This window comes from Dermacentor andersoni, chromosome 8 (genome assembly GCF_023375885.2).
Source record: "Dermacentor andersoni chromosome 8, qqDerAnde1_hic_scaffold, whole genome shotgun sequence".
NCBI lineage: Eukaryota > Metazoa > Arthropoda > Arachnida > Ixodida > Ixodidae > Dermacentor > Dermacentor andersoni.
In genome coordinates, this window is record NC_092821.1 from 80915259 (window position 1) to 80932417 (window position 17159).

Below are 17159 nucleotides of genomic sequence, written 5' to 3' on the forward strand. Positions count from 1 at the left end.
CAAATTCACATGCGAAGCCCGTCGAGTGGCACCAAAACCAGCATTCTTGAAGCAAGAGATGCGTATTCCCGGACGATCGCTCAATCACGACCCGATGCATGGCACTCTGTACTGCAACCACCACCTCAAGTGCCATAAACAATTCAGTGTCGGTGGGACGTAGATTTCCTTGCTTTTGCTGCATTTTTCTCACCGAGGCGCACTTTCGGCACTGCACTAGGGGTGCAAAAACCGTCGTCACATGTCGGTAGCAACATGTGTGCCACTTCAAATGGGCAATCAGCAAACAACTCGGTGGCCACGACTTGTTTCTGGGCACGCGACTGCTTCCGGCGCTTGATTGTTTTTGTAAACAAAAATGGCAGCGCCCATGCAAGTGTAATTTGGTGGTATCTTTAGCAATTTTAGTGCGAATAAATCGCATTTGAGCACATTTTGGAGACTGCTAGCCTTACGCTAGTAGGTAATATACGGGGTTACATTCGGGCAAATTGCGCTCATGCGGGATTATAGCACTGCGACATTTCCTTGTCAAGAGGTACAAAATGCATTGAATCCTATGGGCGTTCGCCGGGGATACAAAGATACTTCGTTGTCGCGAGAATTCCGTTGTCAAGGGGTTTCGCTATCGCGGGCTTAAGACTGTACTACCAAATGAAGCTGTGGCGTGTACGAGCTACTTTATGCCTCTTCTCTAATTTGGCCCACCAGATTATTCTGGCAGCTTGTCTCTTCATTCATGTCACCTAGTCCACACAGAGGCAAATTTCACATTTGCAGACAGATTTCAACACAGAACATTGAACCCATCTTTGTTGAGCTTGTGGGGACAAGTGACTCATGTCCCCCGACATTCAGCTCCCCCTCATGGCACACACAATGGCAAGAGCCAGTGCCGTAGTCACACAGCTACGACAAGAGATAGCCCAAGTGGCCCATTGCTAGCACCATATGACAACATCGATAGCTTGCAGGGGTGCGCGAATATTCGAATATCGCTGAATCAAACTGAACAGCAAACGTAGGAATAATTCAATTTGCGAATCGAGTATCTACTGCTCAGTTTTTTTAATATTGAACATATTCAGTGCAGAGATCTGCGTAATGCCACATGTCGCGTGTGCCGCAGAGCCTCTCGTGTTTGATGCTGCTTGATGCTGCTTTATGCTGCTAAGGGGGGACGCGGGGATCAACTGTGGAAAAGCGACCCAAAAATCACTTTTTAGAAAGTTGCAGATTCCGAATCTTTGACCCCTTTTCTATAAGTTTTCCAAGTATTTCCGCTGAAATCGACTGCTAAGTACCATAAATAAATATATACACCAGGCAATACAGCGAAAATTTCGAGAAAAATCGGTGGAAAAGTCGCGGTTTTTGAGCGCCCCTAGCTCCGGAACGGCAGTACGCGGCGCGGCCATGCTGGTACCGTTGAAAAGCGCGCCTCTTCGCCTTTTGACGCCCCTCTTTCATTTCCTGGTAGAGAGCAGAGCAAGCATAAAAACATAAAAAGTCTGAAGGTCGCGGAGCTGCTTGTTACGGCCGCCGATTGGCTTGCTCCGTCACATGCGTTCTATGAGCCGCCCCATTGGCCGGGTCTGGAAGCGAGCTGCTGCGGCGTCTGCTTCTCCCGTTTCTTCGCGCGCTGGCTGCTGCGCCTTTGTTTAGGTGTTAGATATTCGAGGTACACCGCCGCTTCATCGCTTTATTCCGATTTGAGTTTTCTATTTCATTTTGTGGTTTCAAGCATGACTGGGCGGACGTGGACGACGAAATACGCGACCAAGCACCGCTTCGGCAGCTGCAAGCGCAAACTGCCGAACATCCGAACGATAAGTAGTCCTAGCAGAGATATGTCCGCGCGCTAGCTTGCAAGAGAGACTGTCGACGCATTGCCGGGCAGTTCGCAGGCTGTTGCAGCCTTGAGCTCCAATGGTGATGATACCGAACTAATAACGGCCGTTTCCGATGCTTCCGGGCCTGCGACGTCCCGTAAATACTCCGCGACGTACCCCGATTGTGCCACCGCCGTCACCAAGATGAACGACGAAAGTGCGGTCCAAGCGCGTGCGTCTGCCGGCCGTGAAAACGAACCGTGCATCAGCAACGGTCGCACCATACAGTCGCATCTTGAGTCACAATTCATCTTGTCGGAGGTGTTGAATATGACCGCCGCCACTGTCCGCGCCTCACTTGGTTCTGTGCCGGCAACCGAACGGAAGATAGGGTTTACGGCGGGAGGAGCATGCTCGGTGGTGACGGACTCAAGCGAGTCGCGCGGCTGAGAAAGATGCCTTGAGCAAGAAGAGGGCACAAAAAGCACATGAAAGCAAGCATAAAAGATCCAAGAAGCCAAGAGATCAACCTGACACCTGCACCTACAAGGCCAGTGGTTTCTACTCGAATAAACATGGCTCAAAACTTCAAACACCTTTTTCTCAAAACTTTTTTCTACCACCAAGGTCAACTTGCAAAGCCAATATCTCAGCCACTGTTATGAATATTTTTACACCGTTTGTTTTGTTACACTCATTGTGCACCACTGCACACAGTGACATGTTTTGTTCTCAAAATAGTTGCTTCAATAATTTGTTATCTTTTGTTTTCACAGTCGAGATTTTCATGCAACTGAAGTAGCTACCAAGGAATGAGAATATAAAAAAAAATCTGGTAGGCTAAAAAAATTACAGGAATGTCACTGTGTGGAGGATACATATAGGAGTGCTATCAATGTTTGCTTGAACTCCTGCCATCAATATGCAGGTGTGCAGGCATTTTGCAAAAATGAAAGCAGAAAAAATTTGTAAACAAAAAAGTACTTCAGATATTGCAGCCATATTTTCAGTTTTGTTTATGTGATATTATTAACACCTGTGCAAAATTTCATCAAAATCGGCTGGTAAATAAAAAAGTTCGCTTTAATCCCCATGTCCCCCCTTAAGGGGGGACACCCCACTTAAATTGTTATTTTTTATTTGTGGCCACAATTTGATAAAACTTCCATCACTTATGTATTTTGACATGCCGATTTCAAATATTCAATTGGTTTTCCCATGCAACAAGTACTTTTCAAAATATAAGCAATTCATGTTTTTTTGTATGGACTAATTTGGAGACAAGTTCTCTCTACAATGCTGGCTGTTAATGAAGGAGACTGGCACATCAAAATGATGATGAATGATCAGAGGTTGCAGTGCTACAAGAATGAATGTTCTAAACTGATTTATGCCGAAGTTACAGCATGTCAAACTTTTGTAAGCAGAAGGCATTAGTGAAACCCTGGAGAAATTATTACTTTTTCAAAATTTCTGTAATGATATTTGTTCACATTTTAGGCCTACTGCACTCCCAATTTGTCCACCTTTCTGATGAAAAAAGAATTATTGTAATAAGATGAGTAGACCCAGAGATATCGTCACTCCAAAACTACACTACCATCAAAAATGTCGTTTTGAGAAAACGAGAAAAACATTTCAGGACATGTTCATAGTGATTACGGCAAATGCTTGAATACTAAATTGATCAAGGATGATACAGGGGTCCAACCAGGCAAGAATGAAACGTTCACTTCGTTAAGGGGGACACTAATTCAAATAATGTTCATGATGTTTTCCATCAATATTCATGAAACTTTCCATTCTTTCCATGAAAAGTTTCAATGAAACTTTCTTGTTAAGACTTTTGTGCTGATTTCAAATATGTAATTATTTTTCCAATAGGCCATTTAGTTCTGAAGATAAATGAAATTCATTGTTCATAATTTGCAGAAACAATAGGGGGAAAAAATGCGCTACGAAATTTGTATTGGCACATGCCTGGGTACTAGAAAACATAAGGAACATAATGGTAGGAATACTATTTTGATATATCAAATATTAGTAATTTTATAGCAATTCAATCTTTACTGTTCGAATTGTGGCTACCCTACTGTCTGACCTAAAGCAGAATTGAAAATTTTTAAAGCATAAATTCCAAAATCTGACCCTACATTGTGTACAAGTGAAAAGTCGGTGTTTTGAGAAAACGAGAAAAAAGGAGTACATTCACTTTTAATCAAAAGTACAGAAATAATTTTGCATTACTTTGCAGTGAAAGTGGCTAAAAGCCACCAGGAATGTAGTCGCTCCGACCACGGCCACCCAAATGCGGCAAAAACATCGTTTAGCGCCGTTCGCCGATTCCCGGTGACTTGCATCGCGCGCGCGGCGAGGTTGTTCACGAGGGTCGAGCTCCATGCCGACGCGATATCGCCGCAACACGCGCACGTGATAACGATCTTTATGGCGAGGCCAGATTACCGATCGCTTTTGCCTACTGCGACGCTGCCGCCGCACACCTTGCACTTGACGACATCAGTCCGTTCACGGAGTCCTACTGAGGAAAGCGAAGCCTGCCTCGGCGTCGACTGGCGCGGCTGCAACGCCGTCGGCGCGAGTGAGCAAATCCAACACCCGCTTTGTTGCTGGCGTTGACGCAAGAACTCGAAGTTTTTTTTGAGCATTCATCGCCCTCTGCAACAAATCCGCACGCTGCAACATTGCAGTGTCACGCCGAACGCGGCCGCTGTCCGTAACGATTTCACTCATTTGTGAGCTGGCTAGGCCTACTTCGGCATCGTCCGCGGCTTCGGCATCATTTGCGGTTGGCGGCGAGCTACTCTTGATGCTTTCAGAAGGAATGGAGCGCTTTTGAAAGTTATAAGCTGATCGCTTCTTCTTTTTGCCGAACTTGTGCCTCGTGGCGAACTTTCCCGGTGGATCGGACATCGTTGGGCATGGTGCCAACAAACCTACGAGACGCGCAGTCGCGTCGCCTGCGGAGTGGAGCAGGCGATGGGAACCTCGCGCAGCCAACCACAGCGCGCGTTTTTGGTCACATGCGCTAGTCAACGAATCGGATCGCGCGTTCGGGCTTTTTTTTTCTCTCCGGATTTCAACGTCACTGGCGTATCGACGGAGTCACTTTTGGCGGGAAATTAAAGAAGGAAGGCTCCTCTTTCCAACGAGACCAAGATGGCTGCGATCGCGCGCGTAGAAAAAGAGCTACGCGCCGCGATAAAAAGGGCTGTTTTTGCGCGGAATTCAGCTCACAGTGATGTTATAAATTGATATTGCGGACGAAATACTCTTCCCCGAGATTCGAAACTTGGTGAATTAAAGGAATATTAGCTGTAGATATCGAAAATTTCGTTTCCAAAAAATCCATTTTTTTGCGATTTTTTCGCCGCAAGGAGCCGTGTCCCCCCTTAAGTGAGCATCTCACTTCGTTTTCGGCGCGAAAGGAACCTCAAACAGACAGCCGCCAGCTAAAGCAGCAGTGCCCTTTGTCACTGCGAGCACTCCCAGACGCCGGCCCGATGCAGGGATCGCACACACAGCACCCGAACGCTGAATTAGCAGAACAGTGCTGCATCAGCCAGAGCCGCCTTTGTTGGTACAAGGCTCGTCCAGGTCAACAAGACAGATCGAAGTGATAACACAACGCCGACAGAGGGAACAGTAATAAAAGCAGTGCACACTTAATGCACTGCCTATTTAATTTATTGCACTGCCTAGGCGATTATGCCTGATAGCACTGCTTCGGCGGGCATCAACGACTAAAGTTACGGTTTGGTGCCGCATAGACGCAGATCCATTCACAGCTGCCACGCGATGAACGGAAAGCTGACAGACCGCCTCGCGAACGAAAGCAAGTGCATGGGATGGCGACAAACTTGCCCACAGCCAGCATATTTGTGACACAGTGTACAGTGTCATCTCATTCCTGGCACTGTTCAGAGATGCACACCAACTTTTTTTTTTTTTTTTTTGTAGCTTCGAGCAAACCCGTCAAAACACTATTTCTGGATTTAAACGGCGGGTGTGAAAGAGTTAGTGTGACCAGTGCACTGACAACTTGGCTGCACGCATTTGCGTGGACAGCAGATGGAGGAACCGGGGATACCTCGTACAAATTAGTTGTGACCCTCCAGATTTCAGAATCTTTGACCTGTGGCAAATCGCGCCAAACCTGAAATAAAATAGCGTGGATGGCGCCTGGTCTTTATGCCAGCGTTGGCCACATGCAGAGCGGTAATCAATTCAATTCACGTGATGCGCGGTCCTTTTGTCTGTCGTGCAGATTGGCTTTACGATAACCCACCTGCCACAAAGTTGGGATAGCCCTTTGCATTTTGGAGAAAAACTAGAAAGCAAAATTTTATACGCAACAAATAAAAGATTGTCGCAAAGCACAGGTTCACTATTAAACTGAGAACGTCATTGGTATTCAGTACAACAGAACGCCACTAATTCGTAGTTCCAGAGTAGAGAAAATGCATTTGAGCACATTTTTGCACTCTGTAGCATTACGTGGGTAGATAATATGGGCCGCAATTTTCCAGAAAATTTCAATAATGCGGAGGTTAGTGACATTTCGTTGCCAAAATACACAAAATGCAATGAATCCTATGGGCATTTGCCATAGATACAAAATATCTTGTGGCGTGAATTTCGTTATCTCTGGCTTTCTTTATCGCGGGGTTCAACTGTATTTCAGCTAGCTGGCATTATTGCATAAAAGGAGCAATAAGCGGTTTGTGTTCCCAGTACGGTGTTGTCGTTTCCTGTGTTACCAAGAGGCCTCTGAAACCCAAGAGGCTTGTGCAAGCGTCCCCGAGCATCAGGGCAGACGTCCCCCCTGTGCACGCATTGCTGTCCAATGCCCGTGGCCCTACCTGAATGAAGTAGACGAGCACGTCCTTGTTGGTGGGCGCCCGGAGACTGTTGACCCACTCCTGGCAGCCTGGCGCAAGCACAAACTTGAACGGGGACTTCTCCACCCGCCTCAGTTCAAAGTGGCCCCGGAAGGCATCGTGCAGCAGGACCAGGCGCTGAAGGGGCGTCTGCTCACAAACCGAGAAAAGGTCCTGGTCAAGCAAGTTCGGATGCAGTACGAGTCCATTAACAAAAGGTGTTAATGCGCCAAAAGTCTAGCAAACAGATGTTTCTGCATTCTTTTTCAAACTTGCATGGTGAAATCTCAATATAATGAATCTCACGGGACCGCCAGAAAGGTTTAATTATTTTGGAATATTGTTGTACCGAACGCGCGCAAACTGGCCTTGAAAACTAAAGTCAGCAAGAGGAATCGCAGTACATGCACAAATTCGTTTGCGCCGGTGACAGACTCCACACTGACAGGAGTGAGAATGCACATTTATGCGATGAACTCATCTCCACCTGGTGTGTGCACAGCTCATACAAACCTCGGACCTGTTAAAAGGGAGGATGGGGCAACGAAATGGTCGACTCGGTCAAAATTTTATATTTTAGCACTTGTTATTTTTTTCACGATCCTCAGGCCTTCCTTCATCTTACGGTGAAATACAGAAAAACCTCGACATAACAAAGTCGATAAAATCCGCCATTTGCTTCTCTTTGTTATATTAAAATTCTATCTTATATGCAAATAAGCAATCACCAATTTATGCAAATAAGTACAGTCACCGATGTATCTTTCTTGCATTGAAGGAGCCGCAAAACTTTACGAATTATTGGGCAATCAGAATAAGTAAATGCGAACAAGAAAAGAAGTCATTTGATGTCGGCAACAAAAGATACGATTTCATGCCCTGTCGACGATATCTTCACATCGGCAGTACAAAGTGAAGCCAGCAATACTTTCGCGTCCACTCTACCCTTGCAGCTGATAGTGCCGCCTGCAGTGGGACAATGCTATCGTGAAAAGCGCTGGCAGTGGGTAGCGAATGCTTCCTCTGTCTCTCGCTTCAACATGTCTCCGAAACTCGAGATTACGCAACCTCCAGTACTAAACGCATGGGAAGACAGCCCCCGATGCCATGCCATCTCACCTTGCCCAGTCTTTCACGTGCAGCAGATTGCCTCTAAAACAGATGCCATGCCATCTCACCTTGCCCAGTCTTTCACGTGCAGCAGATTGCCTCTAAAACAGTGTGCAGGATGCGTATAGTGAACACGATATGGCTGCACTAAAGAAGGACACGTGCGTGCGCCAACCTGACCCCCACTCCCACGTGCTTGATCATGTTACCATGAGCTTGCTCCTCTCCCCTCTTTTCACCTTGCTCGTGCGGGAAGATGGTGCTCACCAAGCCACCATCCTTCTCAGCTCACCCTCGCATGATTTCACTCGTGCCCAAAGCATAAAGTTGGCGGGGCGCAACCGGATCTTATCGCACTTGGACTTCATAGGGACATAATGCTGCTCTGCTTCGGCGATTGCTATCAGTGGCGCAAAGGGTTTCAGAGATACGTTGGCAAGCATCCGCATGTAATTTAAAGCATTTGACCATCTGCATCTGCGGAAGTTTCCATTTATTGTCTCGGTCTTCCTTTGCCATGACAGTGAAATTACGCCATATTGAAAGTGTGTGTAAACACGCTTTGTTATACTGAGGTTAAAAATACATGGTGTTAACCATGTTCAAATTATCTTGAAAAAAACTTTCCCAGGTGGTCAAATTACTTTATTGCGGATCTTGAATGTCCAAAATGTATAAAGTCGGGAATAAATAGTAAAAAATAATTAGGAACAGTATTTTGGTGTCGGCATCACTCAGAACTGCAAAATCTTCAATAGTATTTCCGAGCATGGTACCACGGGTCTACGCACAGCGCCTTATTGCAGTCTGCGCACCTAAAATGCATGTGGGTACTCTTGCAGCGAGGAGTTGTGTTGGCGCACACATGACATCTCTGCGTGCGGCTGCCTTGGGCAGAGGTCTGCGGCACCCTCTCGCGTAAGCGCGTTGCCGCGGAGAGCGAGAATACCTTGTGAGCGGTGGTGATAAACAAGCTAAGAGCAGTGCCAATGAAGATAGAAATCAACTTCCGCCGCCCCTGCGAGAGCGTGCTGACAAAGAGAAAAACCATGTTTCGTTCGCCTCCGTTGCGATCACGCGGCGGTACCGAAACCGCGAAAGCGCATTGCCACTGAGAGCGAGAATACCTCGCGAATGGCACTGATAAGCAAGCTATGAGCAGCGCCAACCAAGATATAAATCAACTTCCACCGCCCTGCAAGAGAGTGCCGACAAAGAAAAAAATGACGTTTCGCGCGCCTCCGTTGCGATCACGCAGCGAAACCGAAACCGCCAAAGTTGCCGCAGTCTGAGCGACGCGCTGAAGCTAGCAATCAGCTCTGTTTATCTCTCCAAGAAGGTAGCACCAATTTCAAACGCATCTTGTAAGTGCTAAGAGGTGGCAGCACCTCCCGGTGAGCATGCATCGTCATTATGGCGCAAAATTTCAAACGGAGGGTCGGAACCGTACCCGTATGGCAAAGACCTTGCGGGACAGAAAATCACCGCCGTACATATACGGCGAAAACCTTCAAAGGGTTAATGGACAAGAAGATATAAAAAGTGAAGTACAATATTTACTTGATTCTAACGTACACCCATCTTCCGTGACAAAAAAATGAAAGAAAAATACTCCCTCTATTGTAGCATACACTCGTAACCTAAAAAAATAAAAAGAAAGGTCCTTTAAAGTGCTGCGCATCTAATTTTTTCATAGAGAAATACAACTTTCTCTCATTTGCAAAAACAGATTTACTCCCGATGCACTAAAGTTGCGATAAATAAAGTAAAAAGCCGCAGTTTCGCCCGAAAGGCGAAGCATGGATTGCAATGGCAAATTAGCAGACAATTATACAAAGTAATGATAGTAAAGTTTTATCGGCCGTAAACACTTGTAAACATTCGCTTACTAACTAAATTAACAGGAATGGTGTCCCGTGTGCACAAGCAAACATTAACACGTCTCACTCAATGACTGCGGAAACTCATGATCAAAATGCTGGAGTGAGGAAGTGCGATAGCAGGAGCGAGCGAATTGACCTTCGTGCTGCTTCTCACTTCAACGCAAACTAAGCGATGAGAACACAGTGCTGTGCCCCCCCCCCCCCCCCCCGCCCCCCAACCTAAATGCATAGACTCTATCCCCATCGCAGATTGCTTTCAAGATAGGGGCCGTGTGGCCGGGCCGTACGCAGCAACTGTCGGAGTAAAACGCTTCTGTTCGTGCCAGTCCCACACGCAAGTTTTGGGAACTCCGAACGCCCGTGATGCGGCCCTATTTCCATCCGTCTCCACACACGTGACCACTTTCCTTTGCGGCATCATGATGAACTAGGCATGTCCCCGCTGATAGAGCTAAGGCAGAAAACGGGAAGACGGTTGGTGGACTAACCTAAGCACACAGACTACAGCACATGGAGAAAGCTACGGCAGCTAGGCTCGAAGCACGTTTGAGGCGGCCATTTTGAAATGCTGATGGCTATACGGTAACACAGATTTAGGGTCGTACTTGATTCTAACACGCACGCAATTGTTGGACCCGTTTCATCGAAAAAAAGTTTGCATTAGATTTGAGTAAATACAGTACTTTGTTATATCGTGAATTTCCTTACATTGAAGTTTGTTACATTGAAATTTAACTGAAGTAGAAGCTGAGAAAATTTCACTTTTCTTAGTGCGCTGTCATCGAAATCGTGAAGAGAATCGGGCTTGCACCATGGCAGCAGCAATTGAGTCAGGGAAAACAAGCATCTCATGAACCAAATGTCAATGCCATCACCCCAGTTGGCTGTGCCCATACTCACAATCGTGCAAAGCTCAAACTCCCAGACCAGCGCGGTCTCTTTGGAAGTCACCGTGCGCTTGAGCTGCTGCTTGCAGGTCAGCCTGAGGCCCGGCATGGTCTCTGTCATCACTCTTTGCATGGCCGTGGGGTCCTTGGCCTCTGCATACCGTTCCAGCAGATCCTTGGCATACTCTTGGTATCCCTGCACAACCACAGGACAACTGCTCTGAGGATCTCTGCTAGCAACACCACCAGATTACTTGGCCCATTTTAAAGCTTAGCCTTCAAGCACCGTGGACGCATGCAACTCCTTTCCACTGCCCAGCAAGCAAAGTCTGTCTTGTTCGTGACAAACAGCAGACAACAAAGGGTCACATGTGACATGGCCTCCAAAATAACACATGTACAGGCACCGACAAAAGTGGTATACTCCACGCAGATTGCTACTGCAGCGGCGTCGCTAAGCATTTTGGCGAGCTGAAGCACGAAACATTGACACGAGTCAAGCAACATGTTTGCAGATAATAAAGGGCACCCATTGGCTGTCTCGATCCCAGATGCTGCCTGTAGATGGCGTTGCAATGCAGTTTGCCGTTGCTCCGGCTCCCACTGCGTGGAGTATACCACTTTTTTGGCGCCTGTACATTACTTGCAGCTTAGAACAGCTGTGAAGGTTTAAGTCTAAAGAAGCTTTACTTGCCCCACTAGGTCTCATTAGGTCTCAGGCACTGCCTGCATAGAGACTCTTCAAAACCTGAACGAAGTGAGAACTCCCCCCCCCCCCCCCCCCCCCACCCCTATAAAGGAAATGGATAACAGCGCTTCCACAAACCTCGAGATGTTTCTGCTGGGCCTTCTTGACCCTCTCCATGCGGTACCTGAGACGTTCCTGCCATTCGGCCAGCTCATCCTCGCTGTGAGCCTCGCAGCACTGGCTTCCCAGCCGGCACTGGCCATAAATATGGTGGCTGCAGGAAAGAACAACAGGCACTCTCGGTTTACTGTACGCAAGCCAGTTGCGTATCAGCAGTGCCCACGTGTAGGCTGTGGCCGCGACACTAGGCCCTGCACATGCGTGCACTCGTCTCTCGCTTACAGGCAGGCTTTGTAGGCTCTCACGAGATCCCATTACCAACGAGAGTCGGAGCATTTGCAGAATGGTGGGCGTTACAGTTCACGATGGCGGCGACTCCGTAATTTTGTCATGATACTGCGATGCCCCACGAGATGGTGCTAAGCAACGCACTAAATCTAAACAAAAGTTTCTTAAATGTTTCTAAATACGATGCATATACAGTGTGCAACTAAAATCAGTCCTGGCAAAGTACTTGCTTGCATGAGCAGAGACCTTGCATGCTGTGTGCACAGCAGCTGCAGACGCTGAACTAAAGCTGTCTATGGCTCCAAATAATGGGGTACAAATACTCGAAAATTTTCATTAGTGAATCGAATATTGTTCAATTCAATTCAGTTTTCAAATCAAATAGTCACCATTTGTAAATAAGAATATTTTGTAAATGGTTCTTTTTAAATGTTTTTAAAGAATAAACTGCAGGAGATGAAACGAACTGGAGCAAAAGTGCAATAAATATCACCTCAGCAGCCATAGTACATATGAAAGACCGGAAGTTAGAAGTGTAGAGGGCTACACTTCACTGAGGAAGCCAGCCTACCAGCTATACCACTAGTATTCGCGCTCACCTGAGAGTCCCGAGGATACGAAGGAAGTGCTTACTTGTTCCTAGTGCTCCATTTGTGCCTTTGATGAACAATGATTCCTTATGCCCGATGCAATGACAGATGCCAGCTAATGTTTTGAATATACCAGGATGTGAACACAGTTTTATATTATAATGATGAAAATGGCTCTTCATTATCTGAAAACTAATCTATGTTCAATTCAATTCACTAATGGTACAATCCAACTTGTATTCAATTCAGTCGTAAGATTAATATTTGCGCACCTGTAGTTTAGAAAGCAAATTTACAACCCTGATGAGCCCGATCCATGATTTTGGTGAAGTGCATTCCATGAGGATGCCTCACGCCTTCTCACAGAGTGTGTCATAGGTTTGCATCTAAAGAACTTCAATTAGCAGAAACAAATTCCTTATTCCCAGAGTTTAAATAAGTTCAGGGTATTAAAGGTAAAGAAACTTTCAAATGGAAAGCCTTACAGGAACACTGAAAAATACAGTGAAACCTCGTTAAACTGTAGTTGGCCGAAGCTCGGAAAAATTACGTACTAAGCGGTAGTACTGTATAACCGAAATAGCATAAGATCGCCCACTTACCTGTCAAAAACGGAACTCTGAGAGAGTGCGATGAAAGGGGAAAAAGACATGCAGTATTTATACATTTCGCTCGACAAAAGCGTTATTTTCGTTTGATGTCGCGGCAGCCTAGCACGACGACAGCCGCCTCAAACTTACTGAAGCTGCGTGCCAGCTTTACAGCCAGCTCCCTCTTCTCGGCAAACACTCGCATGGCAGATTCCTCGCTGGCGTTACGTATTCTCCGTGCACGCACGCAGTAGTGCTGAAGTCCTGGGGCACCTTTTCCATTGCAGAGTGCTGTTTTCGTCGCAACGATTGCTTTCGTGAGGCTGACGTAACGCGCAGCTTCTGCCACTGTCGAGCCTGAATCGTCCGTGCTGTCGCTTCCCGTGTCGTCCTCATCACTGTCGCTAGGTGACACTTCGGCAACTACAGAGGCAGTGATGGCGAAAAGTGGAACCTCATAGCCGACATCACTTTGCGGTCGCAGCAGCACTGCCGAGCAACTTCTTCGCATTCCAAATGCCACACACAGTAGTGAACAGTAGACCCATGTCGCGTGCCAGCACCGACTTCTTCGTGTCACGTTCGATAGCATGAACGGTGTCTCATCGTTCTTCTATGCTGAGCATCTGGCATCTCTTTCTTATCCGAGCTCCGGCAATAACGCGAGTCCTTGCTTGCATGACACCACAACACTCTCTGGCACGGCGCCGAAGTGATGTTGATGTGGCTTCATGCACAAACGCACAGGGCGCTTGGAGGCCATTCTGATCTCTGAGGCTTGGTGTTCTGCTGGGCCGCCCGATGGAGACGACGTACCACCATGTTTGCACCACGAGAAGTGGAAAGGCTACGTGTTAACTGATATGTACGGAATAAGGTGGTACAGTTTATGCGGATACAAAACACATTATGTTCAATGGCCGCTGAGTTTGGGATTTGACTTTACTACTTTAAAAATGAAACTACTGTTTAGGCGGGTACGATTTAACGAGGTTTTACTGTAGTAAGACTCAACTTTTTTCATAACATTTTTTCTTCCTTCTTCTAAACATGCATAAACAGAGATTGATATTAATTACAAATAGATTATCTCTCTCCTTACAGATCATGTAGACAAAGTTACAGAATCTAAAAGAGAAGTTGTTTCAAATGTCCTTTCCACATACACTATCGGAGCGGAACATACTGCCCAGTGATGTTGCAACTATTGTGCCAAACAACGTGTTTACTACATCTTTGTAGATGGCATTTACGTCTGTAAGTTTTCAAATTTGAGTGATCACATTTCTGTTTATTCGTATCCTCAATGTTTATAACGCATAATTTCTTTGGTAGTTTCCCTCTACCGGCATTGTTTCTAAATTTGTCTTATTTGTTCCCCGCTGTAATGTCAATCGGCGCTATGGGTAATGAAATAACTAAATAAAAAAAAGAGATGCCACCGGCTACATAACAAGGTTTGAGTCAGGGACCAGGAATCTGGAGTAAGGTTCAGCAAGCTGAATGTTGGCTGGTTGACATTCCAGCAGTTTTACTGGCTGTAGCTTTATTACATTGCAAGGCAAAGGGCAATTCCTGCAAACTGTAGTTGCAGTACAGACATTCGCTTGTATACAGAAACAACTGCAGGATGATGCAAGAATGTATATTAGAAAACGCAAGCACTTGTATATTGCCTAGGGCAATATGCAAGTGTAACGACTTGGTCCATAGTGCAGGACAGTTAGGCCTTGTGAGCAAAAGCAACACTTGGCATTCAGCTAGAAACTGGTTGACTTGTTCACTGAATACTAAATTTGCTAGCAGCTTATCTACAAGTTGAAACAGCTATGGTGTCATGTACATGTAGAAGTCTGGGACACATGGCCAATTTCATGAGCCCTGCTCTAGCCGCAAGACCCAGAAGCCTGACCTCTTATGCTACTGCAAGGTGATCTCCCCATGATATTTCTATACGAAAGGAATTCTCACGCTTACGGCTAAAGATAGCATTGTCGGTACTAGACGCACAAACACTGTTCAAGCAGCGGGGAAAATAGAAACAGAAAGCAGGGCACCTGGACACATTTATGAGCAAAGACCTTTTACAGGAGTGCTAAAGACAAAGAATAGCGCAGGTGCATTAGAAAATGAGCCTTCTACAGTACTAAAAACTCCACTCTTAGCATGACCGCAGGCTTGGTAAGCAAGAAAAGAGGCAAAAACAAAAAACAGACGGCAATGCCCTTTTGAAGTTCCCACACCAGCTGGTCATTATCTGATGGTTTTTGAAGACGCCTGCTAGAGCTTAGTTAAATTTTTGTTGATAAATATAAGACTACATTGTATCCCGGGTACTAAGGGAGGCAACAACTGAGTGTAGCAAGTTTCAAGACCTATTTCTGCAGCACCATAACGGCTCAAATATGAGAAAATACTTGGAAATTCGTGATGTGGTGTACCAGCACTGGATTTTCGGTGCAAAACGTAAAAAATGAAAGTTTGGCCTCTGCTTTCTCTTCTAGTAGTCAAACGAACATTTTGTCAGCCTAAATTAATTTAGAGCTTGTTTGAACTCTAAGACACTTGCCGTGTGAATGTGCATACTTTTCTTTCTCTCTAAATGTTTCTTGCACTTCTTTGACAGTTTTCACGTTATAGCAGCTAGACCAACCTTCCTTCCTGAAAGGTTGGTACTTGCCACAAACTTAACCAGGGCTCAGCAGGATCTGCCAGATAAAGCAATAGTTACTGTGTATGCGTTAATCCTAAGTGCCTCTAGATCATCATTATCTTGCTGCCCCGTTTTCTAAAGTTACTGCCGTATGTGAGAACTGACCAGCCCGAGCAAGTATTCTTGTAGAAACCTGCCATCTTTCACGGACAGAAACGAAAGTAGGGTGTGTCAAAAAGATGCCAACGGATCGCTCACTTATGACAGATTGAGAGCTCGTCAGCTGGGACACCACGTGGCGGTGGCCGGTGCTTCCAAGTGCGGCCGCCATCAGACACAAGCACCGTCCGATGCTCAGGAGAGTTGCAGTGGTCACGAAACTCCTTCTCCCCATGGAAGCTCACCCCACAGAACTCGCACGCAAAATCAGACTCGGTGTCAGCTGAAAAGAAGAGGAAGAAGTAAAAAGGGAGCAATGCACACATCAAATACAAAGAGACTGACGATACGCTGGTTTCGGCAACTTGAGACGGTCAGAGAGAAGGCGAGGAGGAAATGGCAACAACCTAGCTGCGCCTGCCTACAAGCAACAAATTTTTTGTGTAGGAGAAATAGTGAAGGGGCCAGTTGCTACGCCGTTTACAGAATTAAAAGACTGCGCACAAACAGTACAAGGAAGGGAGGCATACAAACCACTGACTTGCCAATGAAATACAGAAGGCACATATTAGTAGTCCCTAAGCAAATGATTTATTATCACAAACACATCAGTAAATTGCTACTACCACACCCATTATTAGCTCATTCTAAGTCCAATGCAAGACAAAGGCTTCTCCTACGGATCAGCAATTATCTCTGTACCGTGTTCACGCAACCCAAGCTATGAACCTGAACCCCTGCCATGTTCTCCATCTCTTAGCACCCACTCCGTAATAAACACACTGGTTACCTGTTCTGTGCATTACATGGTCTGGCCAACTTCCGTTTTTTTTGTCTCAAGCTCAGCCAGCATAAAAAAATACCCAACTTTGAACTCTAATTCATATCGGCATCTTGCTATGTCTTATAAATGTTAAGACTGCTATGTATTTTCATTTTCATCACTGACTGTGCAGTCCTTAGATTTCTTTCTGGTTTAGTGCTACCGAACACTACAAATCAATTTCAAAAGCCGTGGACACGTTCCTTTTTTCTTTTTATCTCTTCTGCAATGCATATTCAAGCCAGGTTTACTTTTATTGCGTTCCTTCATCGTGTAGAGCCCATGTTGACGTCCACAGCAGGACAAATTTGACTCCTAGTTATATAACTATTTCATTCATTCGGAAGCAAATTTTTCTCTTATCTGTCTCTTATCTCTGCAAGGCATAAAAACAGATGACTACCTGCGTTTACTGTCGTTCATAACAAAGCATACTTCCTAATGTACTTAATTAAGTGTGGCCACTACGGGATGAAAAATGCTGTATGCTATAATACAACACAAAAATCTGATAAGCCTCTATCACTGTCCTCACTGCTCGAAGATAATTATGCCTTATCTGTACACAGAGCTACAGAAAGGGTGCCAAGGGAAGGGAAGCACAGTCGAGTGTGGCAGAGAATTAGGTGATGTAATGA

General features: G+C 45.8%; 1 protein-coding gene across 1 annotated transcript in view; it reads right to left on the minus strand.

Moving 5' to 3' along the window:
* Positions 1–17159, minus strand: part of LOC126538735 (probable helicase with zinc finger domain) — a 95452-nt gene that overhangs the window by 76474 nt on the left and 1819 nt on the right. Inside the window, exons 3-6 of the mRNA XM_050185468.2 lie at positions 15798–15981; positions 11437–11572; positions 10624–10806; positions 6713–6880 (exon numbers count right to left, since the gene is read on the minus strand). Coding sequence (XP_050041425.1) covers positions 6713–6880; positions 10624–10806; positions 11437–11572; positions 15798–15981 — 671 coding nt within the window. The remainder of the gene's footprint in view (positions 1–6712; positions 6881–10623; positions 10807–11436; positions 11573–15797; positions 15982–17159) is intronic.